Below are 21,946 nucleotides of genomic sequence, written 5' to 3'. Positions count from 1 at the left end.
ATGATGGCCACACTTTCTACAACCCCCATCTACCACTGTCGGCGCTAAAAATATGGCTGTGAACAAAAATACTCTTATCTGTGACCCTGGCCATAACGGATGACATGGGATAAAAACATAATTGGTGTAAGTGACAAGTGATGTGAGGACAATTAGGACAGCAATTTGGTCTGGGACACAAAAAGTAAAGAGAACGCCTGACACAGGGTGGCAGGGACAGCTAGAAGGAGACTATCTCAGCGTAGATTAGAGAAGGGGAGTAGGCAGTTGAGGGGGTGGCCGGGTCAAGACCACAGCGGGAAGGAGCAGTGGCCCCTGCCTTGGCAGTTCTCAAGGATGGGGAGAGTGCTGGTGAAAGCCACAGTTGTGGAAGGGCAGAGGGAGGAGGGGCCCCAGAGACACTACAGAGGAGACTCCAGCTTCCACTCTGGGTGGCTTAGGGGCCTTAGAGCTTCTCACGGGGCAAGGACAAAGCAGGACTTGGATATCAAGAGGGCCATGTTGTCTTTCATTCAGTTTAGGCTGGGTGTGACAGCTAATCTTGGCTGTCCATTTTACTATAGCTAGAATTAATTAAAACGCAAGAATCTCGTCACAGCTGAAGGACATTTTCCTTGGTTGTATTATCTGATGTGAAAGATCCTCTCTAATGTGGATCCTTGGCCTTTCTATCAGGAGACAGACACTGGTGTACTACGTGGACCACAGGCTGCAAAGGTCACTAATAAATCCCCTTTTTATATGAACACACACACACACACACACACACACACACACACACACACACTAACTAATGCATTTTGGTTAGGGATATATGTAGAGGCAGAGAATTCTGTCCAGATGAGAGATGGCAGTGGCAGAAAAGGAAGAGAATGTGAAGAGCAAGAAACGTTCTTCACATGTTTTGAAAGTAAAGCTGAGAGATTCTTCTGTTGTATTTAATGCAAAGGATGAAAAGACAAAACAAAAAAAAACTAGAAGTAAGTCAGGTATTTGGCCCAAAAAGAAAAAGCTGGAAAGTGTGTCAACATCTACTAAGGTGGGAAAGGATCTGGGAGCTGAGGAGTGGGCTGGGGCATGGTCAGTTATGACGCTCACCGCCATCTGATAAGAAGAGAGGAGCTGCAATCGGGTGTGTGACTCTAGCACTCCGAAATCTCGAGGCTAAGAATGTGACATTTGATCCTGTGAGCCTGGATGATGCAGGACAACTGGGGAATGAGTGCAGATGGGGAAGAGGCACAAAGACCACACCAGGAGCACCGCAGGGCCCCAGAGGTGGAGAATGAGGAACCACAAAGAAATGCAAGAAGTCAGAAGAGCAAGGGACGCAAGGGCAGGGCTGGGAGTGAACAGTGTCTCAGGTGCCAAGCGATGAGAGGTTAAAGGCCAGCTCTGCAGAACTAACCAGAGAGATAAAGGCCAATGGGTCAGACAAGAGGCCACTGGAATCACTGCTGTAGTGGTAGAGCAGGGGAGGAGAAAGCCTGGATGACTGAGCGTAGCAAAAAGGGGAGGATAAGAAGTGGTAACGACATGGAGATACGACTCCAATCTGGAGCATGCTGACTAGCTTATGTCAACTTGATGCAAGCTCGTTATCTGAAAGGAGGGAACCACGGCTGAGAAAATGCCTCCATCGGATCCAGCTGTAGGGCATTTTCCTAATGAGCGACTGGTGGAGGAGCGCCCAGCCCATTATGGTGGCAGCTGTCCTGGGCTGGCCCTGGGTTCTCTAAGAAAGCAGGCTGAGCAAGCCAGTAAGCAGTACCCCTCCATGGCCTCTGCATCGGCTCCTGCCTCCAGGTTCCTGCCCTGTTTGAGCTCCTTCGATGATGAATAGCAATGTGGAAGAGCAAGCCAAACAATCCCTTTCCTCCTCAACTTAGTTTTGGCCATAGTGCTTCGTTGCAGAAATAGAAACACTAACTAAGGCAAAGAGTTTTCCTAAAGGCTGTGAGAAAAGGGGGTGGTGTTAAACCAATGCACTTGGTCACTGTGACCTCATACTTCACTGAAAAGAAACTAAGACAGCACAAAAGGTTAAGCCAAGCCCTTTCCTGAAGCTCAGAGAAAAGCCATTCTCTGTGTATTTGTGATTTACACCAAATCAGCAGTAGCTTGAAATCTCTGATGAGGACTCACAATACAGAAGGCCTATTACACGCTTCTGTCCAATTATCTTGGAGGTTAGCTATATGAGCTGCGTTGGCCAATGGAATGTGAGCAAGCACACCTTGGGACTGTTCCTGTGCCAACTCCAGTCCATCTTCTCCAATCATCTGCTTCTGCCGTGAAGACAGCACAGCGGCTGCCCATGTGGCTGAGGCTCCAGAATTGGACACCACATAGAGTCTTGTTTATCCCAGCCAGCAGGCTGCAGCTAATCCTCTCCATCATGAACTGTGAACCAGACACACTGTGTCTGCTCGCAGGTTATATGGCATTTGGGAATCATCTGTTCTTGAAGCAAAGGCTGAGTGAAGTGCTCTTGCCCTGTGCTGCCCCAATCCTCCAGGGAAATAAGCCCCGACAGCCCTCACAATGTGGGAAGGTCCCAAGCCCCTAAGGAAAATGTACATAACAGGGTAAGAGTCAGCCTGTCTATGGTAACTTCGGGGTAGAAGTCTAAGGTTAGCTCACAGTCCCTGTCTCTCACACATTGGTTGTACTACCATAAGCTCCTTTAATGTCATGTTGACAGTCACCCCTGCTTCCCATTTTGCTCCCCAATGCCACTCGATGGAGTGATGGAAGAATAATCAAGAACAACCAAGTCATCAAGTATTACAAATGTGGAGCTTGATGTTGGCCATCATATAAACCATAAATGCTGTGACATGGTTGAGGTGGAGTAGCCAATGGCGGTTTTAACTGTGCGTGTGAGGCTTAGCACCACGTTACTTTTCAGTCTGAGATGCTCTATAATCTCTGCCCCTGTTGTATAAGAAAGCAGGTGAGAAAGGCAAGATCAGCAAGGCAGTCAGCAGTATTCCCTGTGGCCTCTGCTTCAGTTCCTGCCCCCAGCTTCCTGTCCTGAGTTCCTACCCTGACTTCCGTCAGGGATTGAGTGTGATCTGCAAGTTGAGAGCTGAAATCAACCCTTCCCTCCACAAGTCGCTTTGATCTTGGTGTTTATCACAGCAATAGGAGCCCTAACCAAGGCACCAGCTCCCGATTTCACTACTCACCAAGTTCCCCGACCTGGGCTAGTCATATTATCAGGGACAATAAAGGGCACAACTCTGGGCTTCAGGGAGCATTTACTACAGTTGAAAAGACAGGAGATCCATGCAAACATGGAAGACAACCAAGAATGATAGCCTTAATTCTTTAATTGTGGTGTGTTATGGTAGAAAGGGCAGATGGGAAACCAGGTCTAGCCCTGACTCTGTTGCTAGTTAATTAAGACCCTCCCCCAATTCTCCACACCCATCTGAAGGGGAGAGCCACTAGGCAGCTTCCTGGGGCTTTATGAATCTAAGACTCCATCAAGCAGTAAGAATGCCCTCAGGTGCTAAGCACAGGGCTAGTTCTCAAAGGAAGTCTGTTTTCCTGCCTCTGGCTATGTGACCACATAAGTCACAGGCTGATGTACTGATCCAAGACATACAATTTTAGCCAACAAGCCCAGACTTCTTCCCAGACTCCCAGATTGAAGAGGATGAGGGAGAAGAACCCTACGGACTCTATAGTATTCTGGTTGCTTTCTTCCTCAGGAGCAGGTTGCTTGTGGTTTGCTGCAGTCAAGAGGTACCTGGAGCTCCTGAGCTCAGAGCCTCTACACAGGGAGAGAGGCAGTCTGTGTGGCTGATATCCTGGAGGGCAGCAAGTCTCCCCATACACAGTTCTGAGAGCTTGGTCCCTCTCCCTGGCAGAAACCTGTTTTCTGGGTGGCAGCTATCATGTCCCTGTGTGCAGCTGAGGATGCCCCATGAGTGTGCAGAGAGGAAATGGCAGGGGACTGAGCTTTCAGAATGTCCAGTGATGCCTTCTTGACATTCTTTGGGAGAAAATACAGAGAGCAGAATTAATCTCATGAACTAAGGTAGACGAGGGTTTAGCCTTCTTTGGCACAGGCTCCTCTGCTGTAAATGTGTTCATTCCGACGTTGGCACGCAAGATGCACATAGCCTGAGGGGCCCTTTCTCTACCTAGCCTAGGCTGTCTTCCTTGGGCTGTGTGACGCCTAGCAATATTCCTGGGTTTCTGCAGAAGCTGGGCCCCATTTGCTTGGTGTATCTGCACCAGAACTTCAACTTTAAATCAGAGACTTGTCTATAAGAAAACTTTCCATTCATAGAAACCAGCACTTCGCAAAGTGCTCCCTGTGTTCCAGCAAAGAAAAAGAGAACAGTTTTGAGAACACTGTGGAGAGGAATGGGGCTTTACTTACTTGGGACTCCAGACACCAGCCGCAGGGGACGAAGCACGCGGAAAGCCCTCAGTGCCTTCACATCGAATCCAGCTCCTTTCCCTCCTAGCGCATTGGCCCCATCGGCTTTGGTGGCTTGTTCTAAAATTGCACTAAAAAGCCTAGAAGAGAGGGGAGAGAGGAGCCATCAGGACCCTAGCTGGTCACTCGGCTGGGGTCCAGTCCAAGAACCCAGCCCAGACTGCTGGAGTCTGCCACAGGTGTGGCCACTGGAGGCCCATGAAAGGCTACAAGTTGATATTCCATCCGCGGGTGTATCACACACACATACGGGGAGGGGACACTTCCCACAGGGAGTGCTGAGTGGGTGGGGGCAGCCCTTTGCTGTCTGTCACAGTGTGTGGGTGCGTACTTGACCTGGGTGAGCTAGGGTCCTGGCACAGCTGCCGAGGCACAGGAACAATGCAGGAAGTCTAATCCTCTCTCTCTCTCTCTCTAGGGTCCTGTCACCACTGCTGTGGTCTCCAGCTTCCCTGCCATCAGAGCTAGGAGTCACATGCTCTGTGCCTACTCCTCCATCCTGATGACCACGCTGGAGCCACAGGCTCCCTGCCTGGTCTTCCATCCTGATAGCCATCTAGGTGTGATTTGTTCCAGGGAACAAAAAAAAAAAAACATCGAAATCCACCTCACTCGTGCATGTATATGCTGCCAAGGAGCCACACGAATGAATGGCTGAAGGGGTCGGTGGGAGAGCTTCAAGCAGGACCCACCAGCCTGTGCAGACACAACACTAAAATATATAGATGTCTGCTCTAACGATGTGTCTGAGATTGCGCATCTCCAACAAACACAAGCACCTACTGTTGCAGGCACTGTGTTAGATGCTTAGGTTGGAGCAGAAGAGAGTACCGGCTCTGAGCTATCGTGAACCAGACCTCGTAGTGTGTGATACTTGGAAAGAGAAGAGGTCCGTAGTGACACAGGTAAGAGATGAACGTCTGAATAGGGGGCAGCTCAGAAAGGAACCCTGCTCTGGTGATATTTTATAAGAGAATGAGTTTGTGGCCTCTGCTGCTATCTGGGGACCACTCCAGGCCGAGAAGTGGTTGGAACAGTGATCCTGAGAGATGTTAGGGGCCAACAAACTGCCAGAACAACTGGGAGAGTGAAAATGGGAGGAAGGTGAAGCTGGATAGGAAGGAGGGGCCCCACAGGAAACCTGGGCAGGAAAGGCACTCAGTCTGAGTGAGGTCTAACGAAGTCCAATGGTGCCGGCAGTGGGCAGTCAAGGGCAGGCTGGAGCAGGCTGCTGCAGTGGCCCCGGCAAGAGAGGCTGGGGCTCAGGCCAGGTGATAACTGGGAGGTGGTGAGATCAGATGCTGGGCTTATTTTTAAGACAGAGCTAGTTGGACTGGTACTGGACTAGTTGGGGAGTGTGAGGTGACAAACATGAGATGTGTCTCCATCAGCCTGGGCTGGAGCCATAGGAAGGACAAATGTGGTGGTACAGGTACCCACATGCTGCTACTGCCACCTTCTCCAAGTCTGGGCTGACTGCCATGTGTCTGATGCTTTTCCCAGCTGCTATCACGTGTCTGGAGGTCAGAAGAAGGTCTAGGATAGAGACAAAACTGCCTTCTGTACAGGGTGTATGAGGGTTGGACAGTCCGAGGTCTGGTTGGAAGTCGGATGTGAGAAGACTGGACCATAGGCTCCTCCCACACTATGGAGGCCACCGGAGAACAAATAGGAGAAGGAGACTGCTGAGGAGCGGTTTGTGGGCAGCAGACTTGGTACCCCATGGAGACTGTGAAAAGCGAGACGGCCACGGTCAACTGTCCAGAGCTGAAGACTCTTGTGGGAAACTAACCACTTCATTTAGCACAACCAAGGCCTCTGAGACCTAGAAAATATCCGATTTGGGGGGCAATGAAGGAAGGCCTAGTAGAGAGGCCCAGGAGAGAGTGGCAAAAGCTGGAGCCAGTGAGAATAGCGAGCTTTGCCTGAAAGAAGCATAAAGAAGCCCAAATGTGAGCCAAGTGAGCAACCTTTGCAGCTGCAATGCTAATAAAGTACAAGGAGGTGAAGTAACTATGGAGACACATTTATCTAGACCAACACTATAAAAATACAGCATCTCAACATATAGTTTAAAAAGAGGTCATTTGTTATCCTTTGTTTTATATTCAATTTTTGAAATATGTCGTATGTTTTTATGTATGCAGTACCCTTCAGTTTCAGGTGCCATGACTGCATATGACTCTAAGTTAGCATAGAGCAACTCTCTGGAACTCCCTGCAGAGAAGAACGAAAGTGGGTGTGGCATAGAGTTTTGTGTGAGATGGGAGTCATCTGATGAAAGAGATGGTGGTGCAGAATGGGGAGGACTCACATCCTTCAGAAGGCAGGAAGGGATGCTTTTGTGGTACCCTGAGCATGCTGGCTTTATATGGGGCAAAGTTCAGTTGAACAGAAGCTAACAAACCTTCTGGTGGAGAGGGAAGAGAAGCCCTGCTGGGGGTCTGCTTTTCCTTCAGAGACCTAGAGAGGTACATTATAAGGTCATAGATGCAGTATAGAGACATAGGAAAGCTCTCTTCTGTTTGCATTTTCCCTTGGGGAAAGTATTTCCCAGGGTACCATCTGGAAATCTGAAAAGAGGGGCAAAGTGGGAGCGTTCGAAGAGGGTAGTAAAGCTGCGGAAGAATGACCCAAGAGAGTGAAGAGGGGGTAGAGTGGGTCACGAGGAAGGATTGCTGGGTATTAACGAAGGCCAATTTGACACTGCGGTTCTGTATTTCTGTGTTCAGGTACCAATATTTCCATGTAGCTCAATGGGATCTGGGCAGGTGTTTTTCTTCAGGTAAACAAGTCAAGCAAAGTTAAGAGAAAGTGGGCCAAGGGTTGGTGCTAGTGTGGTTATGATGATGGAGCGTGGCCCTAAACTGATCGGAGGGAAAAGGCCAGGAGTGGAGGAGGGAAAGGTACACACAGAAGGTAGCAGGGTGACGTCATGGTATCTGAGGGAGGAAGCTGCAGAGAGGTAAGGTTGGGAGCAGCATTTGATAGGACCCTCTAATTCGAGGAGGGTATTTTATTAGTCACAACAGAGAAGCTAGTTATGGACAGGGAAGGGGCAGTTGAGATAGGACGGGGGTCAGGATCTCTGGCGAAGACAGATCCCAGGAGTTGAGAAGCGAGGGGCATGATGGCACGTGAGTATTACGGAGAACGTGAGTGGCCCGTGCCTTCTTGGACAAGAGAGAGGGACTCACAGGTGAGCCGAGGGTTGTGACAAGTGGTGGGTACAGAGTCTGATGACAGATGACAAAGGTAGAAACGGGAGCTCCCTCCCACTCCCCCAGCAGAGTGAAGCCTCTGCCCCCAGTGACTATGGGGAGGCAGGGCCGTGGGGAAAGCCCGACAGGGAACGGGGCGATCAGACAGAAAGCTGAGGGTTCAGGGTATGGTGGGTCACTTGCTGGCAAATGAAGTTTAACCGAAAGGCAGTTATTTCTACACTCTCATGTACACACTGCCAGTCTCCTGGTACAGGCAGGCCTAAGCAATGAGGACATAGCTCTTATGCTGACAGCTTCCATCTGACCCTTTCGAGATGGTGTCTGTAGACCCCTGGGATAGGTGGGTGTGTGGGGAGTGGGTGGTCTCAGCAGAACAGGGGTGAAAGGAAGGGCTTAGCCGGGAGGATACCTGATTAGGGATGGCCCAGAATTCTAGGTGTTTGGTGTCAATAGAGAGAAACAGGGAGAACAGCTTGAGTGAGTCCTTCCTACCTAGAAAGGCTATTCCAATCACTGCAACAAAGAGTGCTGGGTGACGTGTCTACATGAATGAGGACAATGTTAATGAAGAAGCCCAGTATTAGAACTGGGTCCACTATCACAGCCAGTGAGACAGAGGAGTGGATGGGAACCAGGTGTAGAGGGGAGGCAGGAGGGGAGAGAGAACTGGAGGAGAGGAGGGAGGGGAAACTGTGACTGGGATGTAAAATAAAGAAAAAATTTTAATTAATAAATAAAAATAGAAAACAGAATCCCAACGCATATACTCATAAAAGGAAAAGGAAGTTTGGCCGCCTCTGGCAGAGCCCAGATCTAAAGACTCAGAGTTTCTTCCCTCTGCAGGGCACTCAGAATCTTTGGGCCTTGCGCTCACATAGCCCGAGTCTCAGGCAGACGCTTCCAGGATGAGGAGAGTGGATCCACAAGGGAAGGATCTTCCCACTGAAATCTACAGTCGAGGCCCAAAGAATCAGAGACCAGTTTGCAAGTCGGTCAAACGATTTTGTTCACAGTGCGTGCAGAAGAAAGCAGCAGACCTACCGGGAGGGCAGGAGGGTCACAAAAGAGGATTCCGTGAGGGGAGCAGATGTCTAAGACTTTCTTCTCCTCAGCCCGCCCCCTCCAGCTTGGAACACTTTAGTGAGGTCTGCTTTTAATGGAGGAGGGGTAGAAAATTCAAGCATGCTGTAGGAGGAGCTCTTGGCCAGAAGCATCCACAGTATATCACCTGGTTTAGAGGCTGTGTCCCTGATTCCTAACAGCTTGGTTCCAATGTCTTGCTGGGCTGGGGGCATGACAAATATTTCTACAGCCAGGCCTTAGAGATTTTAAGAGAGGAAGATAACAAGATGCCAGAGAGCCCTGAGAATCAGTTACAGAGCCAGCATCCTGAAAGGGTGCTGGAAATACAGCAGGAGGCTTTGTGGCTGGCTAGAGTCCCTTGAATGGGGACCTACTGAGGAGTCCATATTTCTCGCGTTGTGAAGGAGCAGGTGGCTCACTGAGAGGGCTCTGAAGTCCCCTCTATATTCTCTCAATCACCCCTTCTTCCCATCAGACCAGAGAGATCACACCACTTTGGGAAGGAAATACCTCTTAGCTCATGCCACCAGTATGGCAATCAGACACACGAAGGACACTTGGCTGTAGTCAGAGTCCTCTCTGATCTGGAGGAGGTCTCAAGAAACCTTCCCAGATGTAGCTTCAGAGGAAGGCACAGGAGGAAAGATTTCCCAAAAGACAGAGAGGGAAAGGAGAATCCACTCACTACTGTAAAGGGGTTAAAAGGAGGTGTGGCTAGAGAGAAGGGGTAACTCACATCCTCTGGGGGCAGGGAATATTTTTCTAGTTAGAAAGATAAGCTAGGATTTAGACTTATAGGGTTAATAGGAAATCTAGCTGCTAAACATGGCTTCATGCGAGATCAGTGAGGGATACCCCAAAGACCACAGTAGACTGCAAGCTGAGAAAGTGTTATTTGAAAGAATCCCAAGTCTGGATACTTTACATCTCAGCCCAGAGCCCAGGCAGGAAGCCGATATGGGTGGACCCTGTGAAAAGTTGGCTGAGAGATAGCAGTAAGGAGCCACATTCTAAGGGTGGAGCAGGGGCCAAAAAGGTACTAACAGACAAGCACCGGCTAGTGATACACTACCTCCTGTGGCCAGGCAGGAAAGTGCTGAATCCCACCCCCGAGGCTCCTGTTTGAGGTCCCTCACTAGTCTTGTTTCCACTTCCCATGCTTTAGCTGAGGCCATGAACGGGCAGAGCCCATCGAATGATACCACTGTTGTGGAATAATCTTCTTGTACACAGTGAGGATGCATGTGTCTTAGGCAAGGCTCCTTCTGATTGGTTTAGTAAAGAGCTGAATGGCCAATAGCTAGGTAAAAAGAGGTTAGTGAGACTTCTGGGTAGAGAGAGGGTGAGGAGAAGATGAACCCAGGCACGGGAGAGATGTACACGGAGAGGAAACAGGAGGTGCAAGATGGAAGAAAGGTAAAAAGCCATGAGACAAAATGTAGATTAATATAAATGGGTTAATTTCAGTTGTAAGAGCTAGTGGGACTAGCCTAAACTATAGGCCAAGCTTTCATAATTAATAATAAGTTTCCATGTCATTTTTTGCAAGCTCGTAGTCCAAAGAAAAATCTGCCTACACACACCTTCGATGAGCACGAGAAGAGACATGTAGTGTCTGCCCAATGCAAATGGTCCCTGCAGGTCACAGAGCCTCCACCGTGTTCAGAAGCACTGGCTCTTTCCTGCTTGTGTCATGGGCTCCCAGGACACATTGACAAAGACGCTGAACTTCTAAAAGGTTTAAAGGGCTGAGAACAAACCATCTTTGAGATAGTTGCTAAAGTGTGCTAAGGTGCGCTTGGCTCATTTAGATCTTAGTTTCCTTTGTCATGAGTTAAAGCAGTGAAACCCTTCACAGAAGTGTGTCCTTCCCCAACCTTTGAACCAGATAGAGACTTGGCTAATAACCAATGGCCTTGGTGCTCCTCATTTGTCTTGAGTACACTCAATGTTCATGTGGCCAAAGAGCATCATTCATTGGCCAAACCATGTGAGACAAACAGAAAAATTATTTTAACCCCTAGGAGCTGTCTGGATGGCCAAGGACAAAGAAGTCACTTTGAAGGCCTCCTTGGCTCCTGTGTTATTTTCTGCAGTGACAAGCGATCAGGTGCTCCTCAGAATCATGAGCAATGGGTGCTCTGGGGAAGCCACCAGGGCCTGGGTCTCCACAGGGACAGCACAAAGGATTCACCAAAAAGAAGCTCCACGGATAAGAGCCTCCCGACATCCTGCACTTGGCACTGGAGCCTGCCAGACTCAGGAAAAATAAATGGCAGAGCAGCTGCCCTGGAAGTGATTGCCAGGCTTCCAATGGCCCCAGCTCAGAGGAGCTGGTGTGTGGTTGCGTGGAAGCTGCTGTAAAGGCAGCTCCATTTGCAAAACACTCCAGTATGGCTGGAATTCCACCGTGGTCTTAATACGGTGAGCCTCCCTCATATCCGTAGGCCCTTTAGGAACAGGTATATTAAGGAGAATCTTTTGGGGAAGTTGCTAACTTCTCAAATTTTTTTCAAGCTTCTGAATAAGGCAACATTTTTCTCCTGGTCAAGAGGGTAAGCTCTGAAGAAACAAAATATAGAGAGATGGAAGGGGCACTTGGTGTTTATTCTAACATAGGTGGTGATGGTGTCTTTTATTATTGTTTGGGGTCTGACATCAGTGAAAGTGGGGGGGTCTTAAAAGAAGGGATGCACAGGAAATGAAGCAGGGAGGAGTCAGCCATTTTAATCAAGAACATAGCAGGGCTTTTGTGTAAACAAAGGCTGTAAGAGGGGGAAATGAAAACATTTGCATAGAAGTTTTATAAGTTGGGGAAGATTAGAAAAATCTGAATTCCTTGCCATAAGGCACAACTTATATAGTATTTGATAGAAAAGACTCAGAGCACATGTTTCTTCAAAACCCCTCGTCTCACTTTGGAACAGTCATTTCCTTCAAACTAATTACAAAGGCACTGTTCTTCTATCCTGTGCTGTGGAAAGGAACTGCAATAGAGGGGGTACCTGTTTAATAATAGTCAGCTCAGCATGCCTGAGTTAGGCCTCCGCTACAGGGTATGAACTACCCATCTACTTCCTCTGCATGGTTTAAGGTGAGCCTGCCTCCCAGGGTTGGTCCTTTGGCCAGAAGATTGGCCTGGTCTTTTTGGAATGTTCGGTCTCCACTCATGCCAGAATTTAGTCTCTTGGTCAGGATGGGTTTTCTCTTGGGCCTTCATTACTATTTTTACATTCTGCCTCCCTAAAGGGGTAACCCTAGAATCATTTAGGAACCAGTTAAGAGATCAGAGCTCCCCAGACACTGTCAGTATCACTGGCTTCTGGCAAGAGCCAAGGACATTTCTGGCTTTTAGTCAAGAAAAAAAAAAACTGGTTGTTTTTCTCTGGATAATTCACAAACTTCTTGATAAAGAGATCACAGTTTCCATTTTTTTAAATTTAAAATTTATGTGAGATTTTATATCTTTATATTTTTAAATTTTAATTTTTGAGAATTTCATACATATATACAATGAAATGCAATTATTCCTACTCCTGCTTTACCCTCCCAGCTCTCCCATATTCCCCCAACACATCTCCTTCCCAATTTTATTTATTTTTTTTATTTACACACCACGGTATCCTGTCAGATATGTGCAGGAGTGTGGATCCATCTACTGGAGCATGGAAAACTTATCAGTGCCCACACCCGTACAAAAAGAATAATTCTCCTTCTCCCAGCAGCTATTAACTGCTAGTAGTTCCTCAGTAAGGCATGGGGCCTGTGGTCTGTCTACCCGGTATTTGCTTGTTCTCGTACAGGTGATGGCAGCCGTACTGAGTTCATGAGTGCTACAGCCATGCATGTCCACAGGACAGTGGGGCACAGCAATCCTCCTCTGGCTCTCAAATTCCTTCTTCCTCTCTTCTACAGTGTTCCTTAAGCTGTAGTGGTGGTGGGGGTGTTGTTGGTGGTGGGGGTGTTGTTGTTGGTGGGGGTGTTGTTGGTGGGGGGGTGTTGTTGTTGGTGGGGGTGTTGGTGTTGGTGGGAGTGGGGGTGGGGGTGCTGGTGGTGGTGGGGGTGTTGTTGGTGGTGAGGGTGTTGGTGGCGGTGGGGGTGGTGGTGGGAGTGGCGGTAGGGGTGCTGGTGGGGGTGGGGGTGCATATGCACACATACAGTGACACGTGGGGGGTGGTAAGTTTATAAGTTCTCTCTTGGGGGGCAGTCTGAACTCAATGTGATTTTTAACAGATCCCTTCATTGTGCCGATCTTTTCACTGAAGGCAAATTCGGTTACCTCAGATCAGAGGTAGGAATACACAGGGAAAGAGGCATGGGCAGGCAGGGTTAGGAAAAAGAACAAAACTTCCACACTTACCCTACAACCACAATTATAAAATCTAGTAAATTCCAGCCATTGCGGAGGTAAGCGTTGGGGTGAAAGAGGAGTCCATAGGCAATTACTTTTAAAAATGCTTCCACGGTAAAAATTATGAGGAAGAGATATTCCACTCGCTCCTAGGAAACAAAAATGGAAAAGAGAGAAAAAGAAATCATTAAGTTCAGGGATTTGGGAAGTTCAGGTGCAGCAGAGTTCACAGGTGCTGGCGCACTCAGCACAAGGCTTCAGCCTGCTGTAGACTGTGTGCTCAGTGTGGTCCCAACAGAGCACATGGCCTGTAACATCACTGGGGTCACCGCTTGGAAAAGCACACTGTGATGCTTGCTCACTGGTGATATGCTTCCCAGAATGCAAGGCGGTGGCCGGCAATGATGAGCACAGGTGAGCACAGGGCTGGATAGGCAGCCTGCAAGCTAACTGAGCCATCTACAGCCCCTCCAACACCAGAGCTCCAACTTGTGGAGAGTAGAGAATTTTGTTGTTGTTTTCAAATGCTGTCTTTAAAATGTAAATTAGGACCATGCAAAACTTCCACTCCCAGAGTCATTTAACCAGATAACACTTTGCTGTGTCTTCTAAAGTGAGAACTCAGATGGTCTTGGTCTCCATGGGAATAAGACCAGGACAGTGGGGATTAGAAGCAGGTGAGCTGAGCCCTAGCAATACTGCGCCAGGCTTCTGTTAACAAGCCCCAAAGGCAGCAGGCTGGGTTTCATGAGGGGACTAGGTGACATATATAATAAAAGCAAAAACACTGCCCTGAAGAAATTGAGGGTATCAATTTCTGAACAGAAGCAATATGTGAATCCCGAAATTTGAGATCTCTCTTGTGGGAAAATAGCTCTCTGTCCAAAGACACACTGTAGGTAACCAACCTACAGGAGCTGAGCAGAGAGGAGGTGGTGAATACAAAAGCCTGCTTTTCTTCTCAAGAGGCAGAGCAGCCTTTTCTCCCCTAACACCTAGGAGAAACATTGGGGCTTAGCATGTAATTCTTCTTATCCTAACCGCACTCACCGGAATTGACTCTGGGGAGCACATTTTTCTTCTTAACTACTGTTTCCCTCTCCCCATCCTAACACAGAGCCTGGGGGACACAACCTGGTGGAGACTGCTGTCCCTTCATTCTCCATGGCTCAGCCTTGCAGGAACCTCGGGTGGCCTCTCCCTGGAGCCATAAAACACCAGGCAGGGACAGTCTATCCCAGGTCACAAAGCAGGCCGGGCCAGTCCACAGCCTCCAAGAGGCTCTCAGCTCAGGATCCTATGACCCATGTCCCCCTCCTCTACCAGGCCAAGGAACAATCACTGAAGACCTCTGGGCCCACACATATACAAGCCACATAGCAGAGAGGGCCACTGCCCATGACAGCTTGCCCTCTCCCATGAAGGCCTTCTGTGGGGGCTACACGGGCTCTGGGGACCTGTGGGAAACTAGGCCGGAACCGACGGACAGTGCTTCTTGTCACTCTTCCCATCCCCAGACATCTAGGAGCACCATGCTCACTGTGAGGAGTCCTGGGCAAAACAATCTGTGGCCTCGATGGTAAACATGACAATTCTAGGAGGTTACCTGGTTACCGTACCTAGGAAGGGGTGATCTACACAATTCCAGGGGGGTTTGAGACCAAGTCTAGGAACTACCAACCCACGTGCTGCTGAAGCCTTCAAGCAGGTGGAAGGAGTGGTCAGTTGGGTTAAATCAGAAGCTCAGGTCCCTTACTTCCTACTTATTTTAGCACCAGCAAGTTGGCCTGCAGATGTGACTGCCTTGTTCTAGGGAGCAGGGCCAATCTACCCTGCATGGTAGGGGCACCGTCTTCGTACCAGATGGTGCTGGGTTAGAACAGAACCCTGCACACAAGCAGGTTACAGAAGGAGCTACTATAGCCTGAGGATGGTGGGAGAAGAAGCTGTCAATCATCGGTGGTCTCCACACTCAGCCCCAAGATAGCTAAGAGCTGCATTAAACACCAGAAAACAGTTCCATTCCTATTCATACTCCCCAGCCCTCCACAGCTCCACCCCCATCCAAACTCCCCAGCCCTCCACAGCTCCACCCCATCCGGACTCCCCAGCCCTCCACAGCTCCACCCCATCCAGACTCCCCAGCCCTCCACAGCTCCACCCCATCCAGACTCCCCAGCCCTCCACAGCTCCACCCCCATCCGGACTCCCCAGCCCTCCACAGCTCCACCCCCACCCAAACTCCCCAGCCCTCCACAGCTCCACCCCCATCCGGACTCCCCAACCCTCCACAGCATCTCACTCAGTTGGAGGTGCGATAAGGAAACTAAAGCGAACAGATACAAGTTGGGAAGGCACTGCCAGGTTCCGTGTGTTTTCACTCATGAACACCTTCATTGCTTTGTTTTTATTCACTTGCCCGCCCACATACCCACTTACAAGGCATGAAGGTACCTTTCTTCCCATGAATCCAGCCCATTCATCCATGTATGCATCTACCCATCTACCCATTCATTATCCATCCATCCATCCACATATGCACACATTTATCCATGCCTGTGTCCTTGCTTCTGTCCACTCAAGTCATTTATCTATCCACCTCACTCAGTTCTTCAGGACGACTAGGATACAATCAGATGAACTGCAGAAACTGACTCTGGGGTTTCCTCTCAGCTGTCTAGACAATAAGCATCCTGGAAGAGACAGCACCCAGGTTCAGATTTTACCCCTCCTCAGGAAGAGCTGTGCAATGTCCCAAAGACTCCTAGGGTCCTATCATCGGGGAAACCTGAATTCTTACATGGCTTTAATAAACAGCTGGAACTCTTGATCCAGACTGCCTGGCATCAAGAAAATGTCTGTTTGTCCCCACATAACCGGTTGCTTTCCTGGCATAAAAAGAGAGCACCATAGGGAGGTGGGCCCCTCAACGTGGTGCAGATGCAGACCGCAGGTTTGCACATCCAGGGTGTGACATACCGTTCTGCTCCCCGTGATAGGAGGATGGGAGGTGTAAAGTCTGTTCTTTGTTCCAAGCCATTTGAACTGAATCAAACCTTCATGAAGATTATTACACACATGTTTATGTGTACTGTTGGATGCTGGAGACCCTTTGGGGAGGGGCAGGCTCTGCAACTGACCCTAGCGTTCTGGTACAACAGAGCCGGAGCCGTAAATGCACAGGCAGTGCCACCACAGCCGTGAGTGGTGCTGATGGCAAGCACAGTTGGCTGTGGAAGAACAAAGTTGGGGTCTGAGTTGACTCTGCAGGGATGAGATGAAGAAGGTTGGGAATCAGGAATACAGAGTATAGCTTGGAGGCCAGACACTCCAGGAGAGAGACTGAAGGGGGAAAGATCCAACCAAGGAGAAAAATCAAGCAGCTATAATGCAGTGTGAGAAGAGACCCATAGTGTGGCAAGAGCAAGACAATTAGGGGTTTGTGGACATGCCTAAACATTAGGGGCCAATGTCTGGAAGGGATCCATGCAGAAGTAATGGGCTGGGCTGGACTGGACTTACTGGTGATGAGACATACAGAGGCAGGTCTCGCTGCAGAGTTCAGGTGACAGGTAGGACTCAATGAGGCCTCCCAGGGAGGACACAGACTAGAGAGAAGTCTGGAGGATGAGCCAATGTAGTCAGGAAAATAGGAAAGCAATGTGCACATTCTGGCAGACATGAGAGGACACTGCTTCAAGTCACAGAGTGGCATACAGATGGTCTAATTAACCTCCTCTGTGACACAGAAAAGAGATGGACACCAGGGAGAAATGAGACAAGAGGATGAGAACCCAGGCTCCCTGATATTCATGCAGTCCCAAGGTCTGTTTCCTGTGGGACAATGGTCTTGTACCCTGTAAAGATCTGTCAACTTGTATTGGTTTAATAAAACGCTGATTGGCCTGTAGCCAGGCAGGAAGTATAGGCGGGGCAACCAGAATATGAGAATTCTGGGAAGAGGAAAGGCTCAGTCTGCAGTCGTCACCCAGACACAGAGGGAGCAAGATGAGAATGCCTCATTGATAAAAAAAGATACCAAGTCATGGGGTTAACACAGACAAGAATTATGCATTAAGATATGAGTTAGTTAATAAGAAGCCTGAGCTAATAGGTCAACCAGTTTATAATTAATGCGGGCCTCTGTGTGTTTCTTTGGGACTGAATGGCTGTGGGATCTGGAAGGACAGAAGTCTCTGTCAATGTCTGTTCAGCTTGTGCTGCCTCCCAGGAACCAGGGGTCCCCACTTACTCTCCAAGAACAGGTTCAAAGCCCTCATGGTAAGTTGTCTAAAGGTCTAAGATAGAACTGAAAGGGGCACACACCTTTAATTCCTGCACTTGGGAGGCAAAGCAGGCAAATCTCTGAGTTCTAAGACAACCTGGTCTACCAAAGGAATTTCAGGCCAGTCAGGGCTGCATAGTGAGGTAAACAGTGGCAAATACATCAAAAATATCAACTGTGGGAATAGCATAGTGTTTAGAAGGAGAACAAGAAAGGGTAACATTTGGTGACGAGAGGACAGAATGCAGGCAAATGACACAATCATGAAAGAGGACAGGAAGCTAACTGGGGGTTTTTTTGCTTATTTTTTTGAATTACACACACACACACACACACACACACACACACACACACACACACACACACACAATCTCTCTCTGAGGATAAGTCCACAAAAATGTAATTGATAGTCCAAGTGTGAAGCCCTAGGCAAAGCTCTATGGCTCTAAAATGGCTATTCCCTGAGATGCGCAGTTTGGGGCTAGGCAAGTGTCAGTTAGGCTACCATAATCTAGCTGTGAGTTCATTACAATAAATTGATGGCAAAGTGCAGAGTCCAGGAACTAAGAAAAGAAGGTCTGGACAAGAATCCAGAGACTGCTGGACAGCTGCCTTTTAGTAACAGGTCTGGTACGCAATCACGGCATAGTCTGTGAGACTAGACAAACTTTACAGCCAGCTGGTGGATCCCTTCAGAGCATACACTGAACTGCCACAGAAATATCTAAGTGCCCAAGGGGATGAGTGGAAATCAAGTTTGTCAAAGAGCACTCCTTCAGGTGTTCAGATGCTTCTGGGCCCCGAGTACACACACAATCCCTCATAGCCCTCCCAAGGTATCACTTCCAACACCAGAGGGCTGTGTGTGCATGCGTGAGTGCGTGCACGCATGTGTTTGTGTATTCTGAACAGCACACAGCTCCATGGGGACGTGCTATAAGTCTGACATCTGACCCGTCCCTTTCTGTGATGCTGGGACTTGAGAAATGTCAGCAGCTAACTAGAGCAGACTAAAATCCCTGTTCGCACTGTTCTGGGTGGAGGAGGTACCTGCAGCAGAGGCTAAAACAGCTTCTCTGGGCTTCCTGGGGACTCTGCCTGCTCCTCTGACAGTGGGAGTCCTGGCTATGACCGCTGCCTTCTTCCCAGCACTCTCTCTTGCAACCCCATCTCGTTTCCCCTCATCCTTGCCTTTCAGATGTCTCCTCACTTTCTTCTCTCTTTGGCCATGTTCTAGCTGCTCTGCTGACTGATGGAGGCCCATGGCTGCACTCAAGTCTGAAATGTTCAGATGAACTGAGTGGAAAGGGCCATGGCTTCAGGAACAGGACCTGTTCCAAACACCTCACAGAACTTGGCATGGATATGTATGGGATTTCACCATTTTCCAGCGAGAGTCACCGCAGTTAATGTCCCAGCCCTGTCCTTCCTCTCCTATCCAGAGCTCCTTGCAGCAGACAGCGGGCTTTCCTGGCCCAAGCTGCTTCACTGAGCAGGTGTGCAACTTGGTGTGCAACTCCAGGCACAGTGAAAGATGGCTTCCTTCTTAAACAACCCTTCTCCACCCGCACCATGTGAATTCAACGAGGAGCCCCATCACCGTCAATATGGAGAATAGGGTCTGGGGACGCTGCACTCCAAGGCACAGACACATAGATTCGCCTGTAAGCACTAGATGTCCTCACTCACACGTGGGGATCAAGAGGCTTGATCCTCATAGAAAAGACTCAAATAATCACTAGAGGCTGGAGGTGGAGGCAAAGACTGTGGTCTGGCTGTAGGCACCAACATGTAAATATAATACAGGAACAACTGGTTCTGGTGTTCTATAGCACAGCACAGTGACTGTGCTCTATAACTAGGCACAATACAGTCACTAAAAGCACAGCAGTGACCATGGTTCACAGCCATGTACATACAGTACGGACACTAAAAGCAGAAACTGAAGGACCCTGCCTCACCCAAGTATAGGCATTGGAGGAGGTAAAAATGCTAATGACACTTAGTTGGTCATTATGTCTTATGGACATGCTCACAATTTCCTTATTGCCTCCAATAAATATGCACAGATATCTCATACCAATTAGGAAATCAGAGAGTATAAGATGCTACTTCGGTCATGTGGCCTCACAGTCTAAAGGAGGCAGGACAGCGTGCATCACGCAGACAAATTATCATGCAGGGCCACATGTGGACTGGCCTTCAGCGATCACCATGGACACCAGAAATGTAGGACAGGAGAAAGGCTAGATTTGCTAGGGCTGGAAGCTGGGGTGTATGATGTTAAATAGTTGAGTCTTTGTCCCATGTGGGCAATAAGGTTCCCCAGGAGACACAAAAGGAAGAGCCTTTTTTGCTTTAATTTTTCACTGTGGAACAAAATGGTAGATGTATTTGGTGAAAAATATATGAATATGTGAAAATATCATAATGATGATCATGGCGGTGTTTGCTGTGACAGTGAAACAGCTACTAATATTTTGCACTTCTTATAACCTAGACTGTGTGCTAAATAATGCCGGGTAGAAAGACAGGCATAGAGCACAGCAGGTTTCCAGTGATAGCACAGGAGCCACATTAGCACTAAGGAGCTCGCACCTGGGTTTAAGACCCACGGTGAAGGGCTCAGGCTGTAACTCAGTGGTGGAGGCCCTGTGTTCACACCTCAGTGAGGTGTGTGTGTGTGTGTGTGTGTGTGTGTGTGAGAGAGAGAGAGAGAGGGAGGGAGAGAGAGAGAGAGAGAGAGAGAGAGAGAGAGAGAGAGAGAGAGAAAGAGAGAGAGAAAGAGAGGGGGGGAGAGAGGGAGAACCGCAGTGATGAGGTGATAAAGGTTTGGGACTGAAGGGTAATAAGTGTTTTAGGGAGATAATAGGTAAAGCCATGTTTGGATGCCCTCGACTAGACAGAGAGACACCTGCAGGGGTCCAGGAATGGAATAGTGATGGGTGACTAGAGAGAGCACGCGTAGCTTGGCGAGCAGGCATTCTGCGCACAGCCTACAGGCCACAGAGCCGCCATGGCTAGATGGCTGCCTGGCTATCCCAAAGGCAATCTAATTTTAAAAAGTGTTTCTTGCGAGCTATAAACAGTCATAACTTTGGCTTTCTGTTGGCGTCTCCTCTTCCCTGTAAAAATGGGCCTGCACGTCTTGCTGATCGGTTCAATTATGGTGCTATAAAACAGAAAGCAGAAAACGGTGGGGGGCAAGCCCTGAAATGGGGTATTTAGTCAAGGTGACTCATGATCTCGTCCTTGGGGTCCTCAGCAGGGGGAGGTGAGCTCTGGGTCATCTCCCCAGGTGAGGAGGAATTCAGTGCTGGGAATCTTAGGACATGGACCTCCAGGGGCCACGGACTGGAGATCCCCTCAACCCCTCTGATCTTTTCAATGGCCCGTGTCACAGGGTCTTCACCATAAAGCAGCAGAACGGCCACTGCAGTGTTGTTTGCTGTGGCTTCCTTGGTCTCTGTCATAGTGGGGAGGCAGCACACTGACCCAAAATGTGGCTTGGCCAATCTGAACTCCAACTCCTGGTTCATGCTTCCTTCCAGGTCCTAGGCCCAGTGCTTTACATACGTCCTTACACACATATCTATGACCCCTGGGAAGCAAGTTGAGAGCCACATTCGACAGGATCACAAGCTGGGCCTGCTGGCCTTGCCACGCTGCATTGACCCTTTTACAGCGTGGCAGAGCACACTCAATTGCTGCGTCCCTTCCGGCCTCTGACTGTTTCTCCCTCTGGAAACACGGCAAGGCAATGACTAGGTTACAGCAGCAACAGACTGTTCTTGAAATCAGAACCCTAGGTTCTAATTTTAGTCTCTCTGATGTCACCTGGTGACCCAGGAGAGGTCACCAGTCTCTGCGGATCTGATTTTTCTCATCCATGAAATGAACAGGCTGGTTTATCCGTCGTTCCTAAACTTGGCTCTCTCAGACACCTAGATATGCTCTGGGCCTCCATCCAAGATCTAGTGAACCGAAGTCTTGTGGATTTGGCTATCAGAACTTCTGGCAGGTTCCCCAGCCTGAAGAATATAAATAATCTCCATGGCTACTGTCGGGCACAGTATCCTCTTAATCTTATATGTGTTCCCCACCCAGGGCCCACTTTGGCACCTGAGAGGGAGAATGCTCTGCAAGAAATCAGACTGGGCTCCATGCGTGGGGTGTGAAGGAAGCGCTGCCCACAGAGTGGCAGTGTGGGGCTGATGCACTGGGTGGACAGAATCAACATCAGGCATCCTACAGGTGAGAGGCTCTGGCGGGCCAGCAGTCATCTGACTGCTCTCCCTGTACACAGCTTCACGGTGAGGACTCCGGGGAACATGGAACACAGAAAGGTCTGTCTGTATTCCTGGGGACTGTCACCCACACAGGGTGACCACTACAGACCCAGGAATACAAGTACAGAGTGGGGATGCTCCCACGGGAGCAAACGGTGTTTACATACATGACAGTCCAGCATTGGTCCCATGCATTCCTGGCTGCCCTGGACAAGGGAAGAGAAAGGGGGTAGGGCATTCAAGATGACTTATCTCATT

The 21,946-nt window shown here is 49.0% G+C and overlaps 1 protein-coding gene across 16 annotated transcripts in view; it reads right to left on the bottom strand.

The window, feature by feature from the left end:
- Cacna1c (calcium voltage-gated channel subunit alpha1 C) overlaps positions 1-21,946 on the bottom strand; it is a 548,575-nt gene that overhangs the window by 189,956 nt on the left and 336,673 nt on the right. For all 16 annotated transcript variants that reach the window (XM_038318989.1, XM_038318993.1, XM_038318994.1 and 13 more), the window contains exons 4-5: positions 13,124-13,263; positions 4,397-4,536 (exon numbers count right to left, since the gene is read on the bottom strand). In XM_038318989.1, the coding sequence (XP_038174917.1) occupies positions 4,397-4,536; positions 13,124-13,263 (280 nt within the window). The remainder of the gene's footprint in view (positions 1-4,396; positions 4,537-13,123; positions 13,264-21,946) is intronic.

Source organism: Arvicola amphibius, chromosome 2 (genome assembly GCF_903992535.2).
Source record: "Arvicola amphibius chromosome 2, mArvAmp1.2, whole genome shotgun sequence".
Lineage (NCBI taxonomy): Eukaryota > Metazoa > Chordata > Mammalia > Rodentia > Cricetidae > Arvicola > Arvicola amphibius.
The sequence above is the reverse complement of the archived record's forward strand: the minus strand, read 5'-3'. Positions and strand labels throughout refer to the sequence as shown.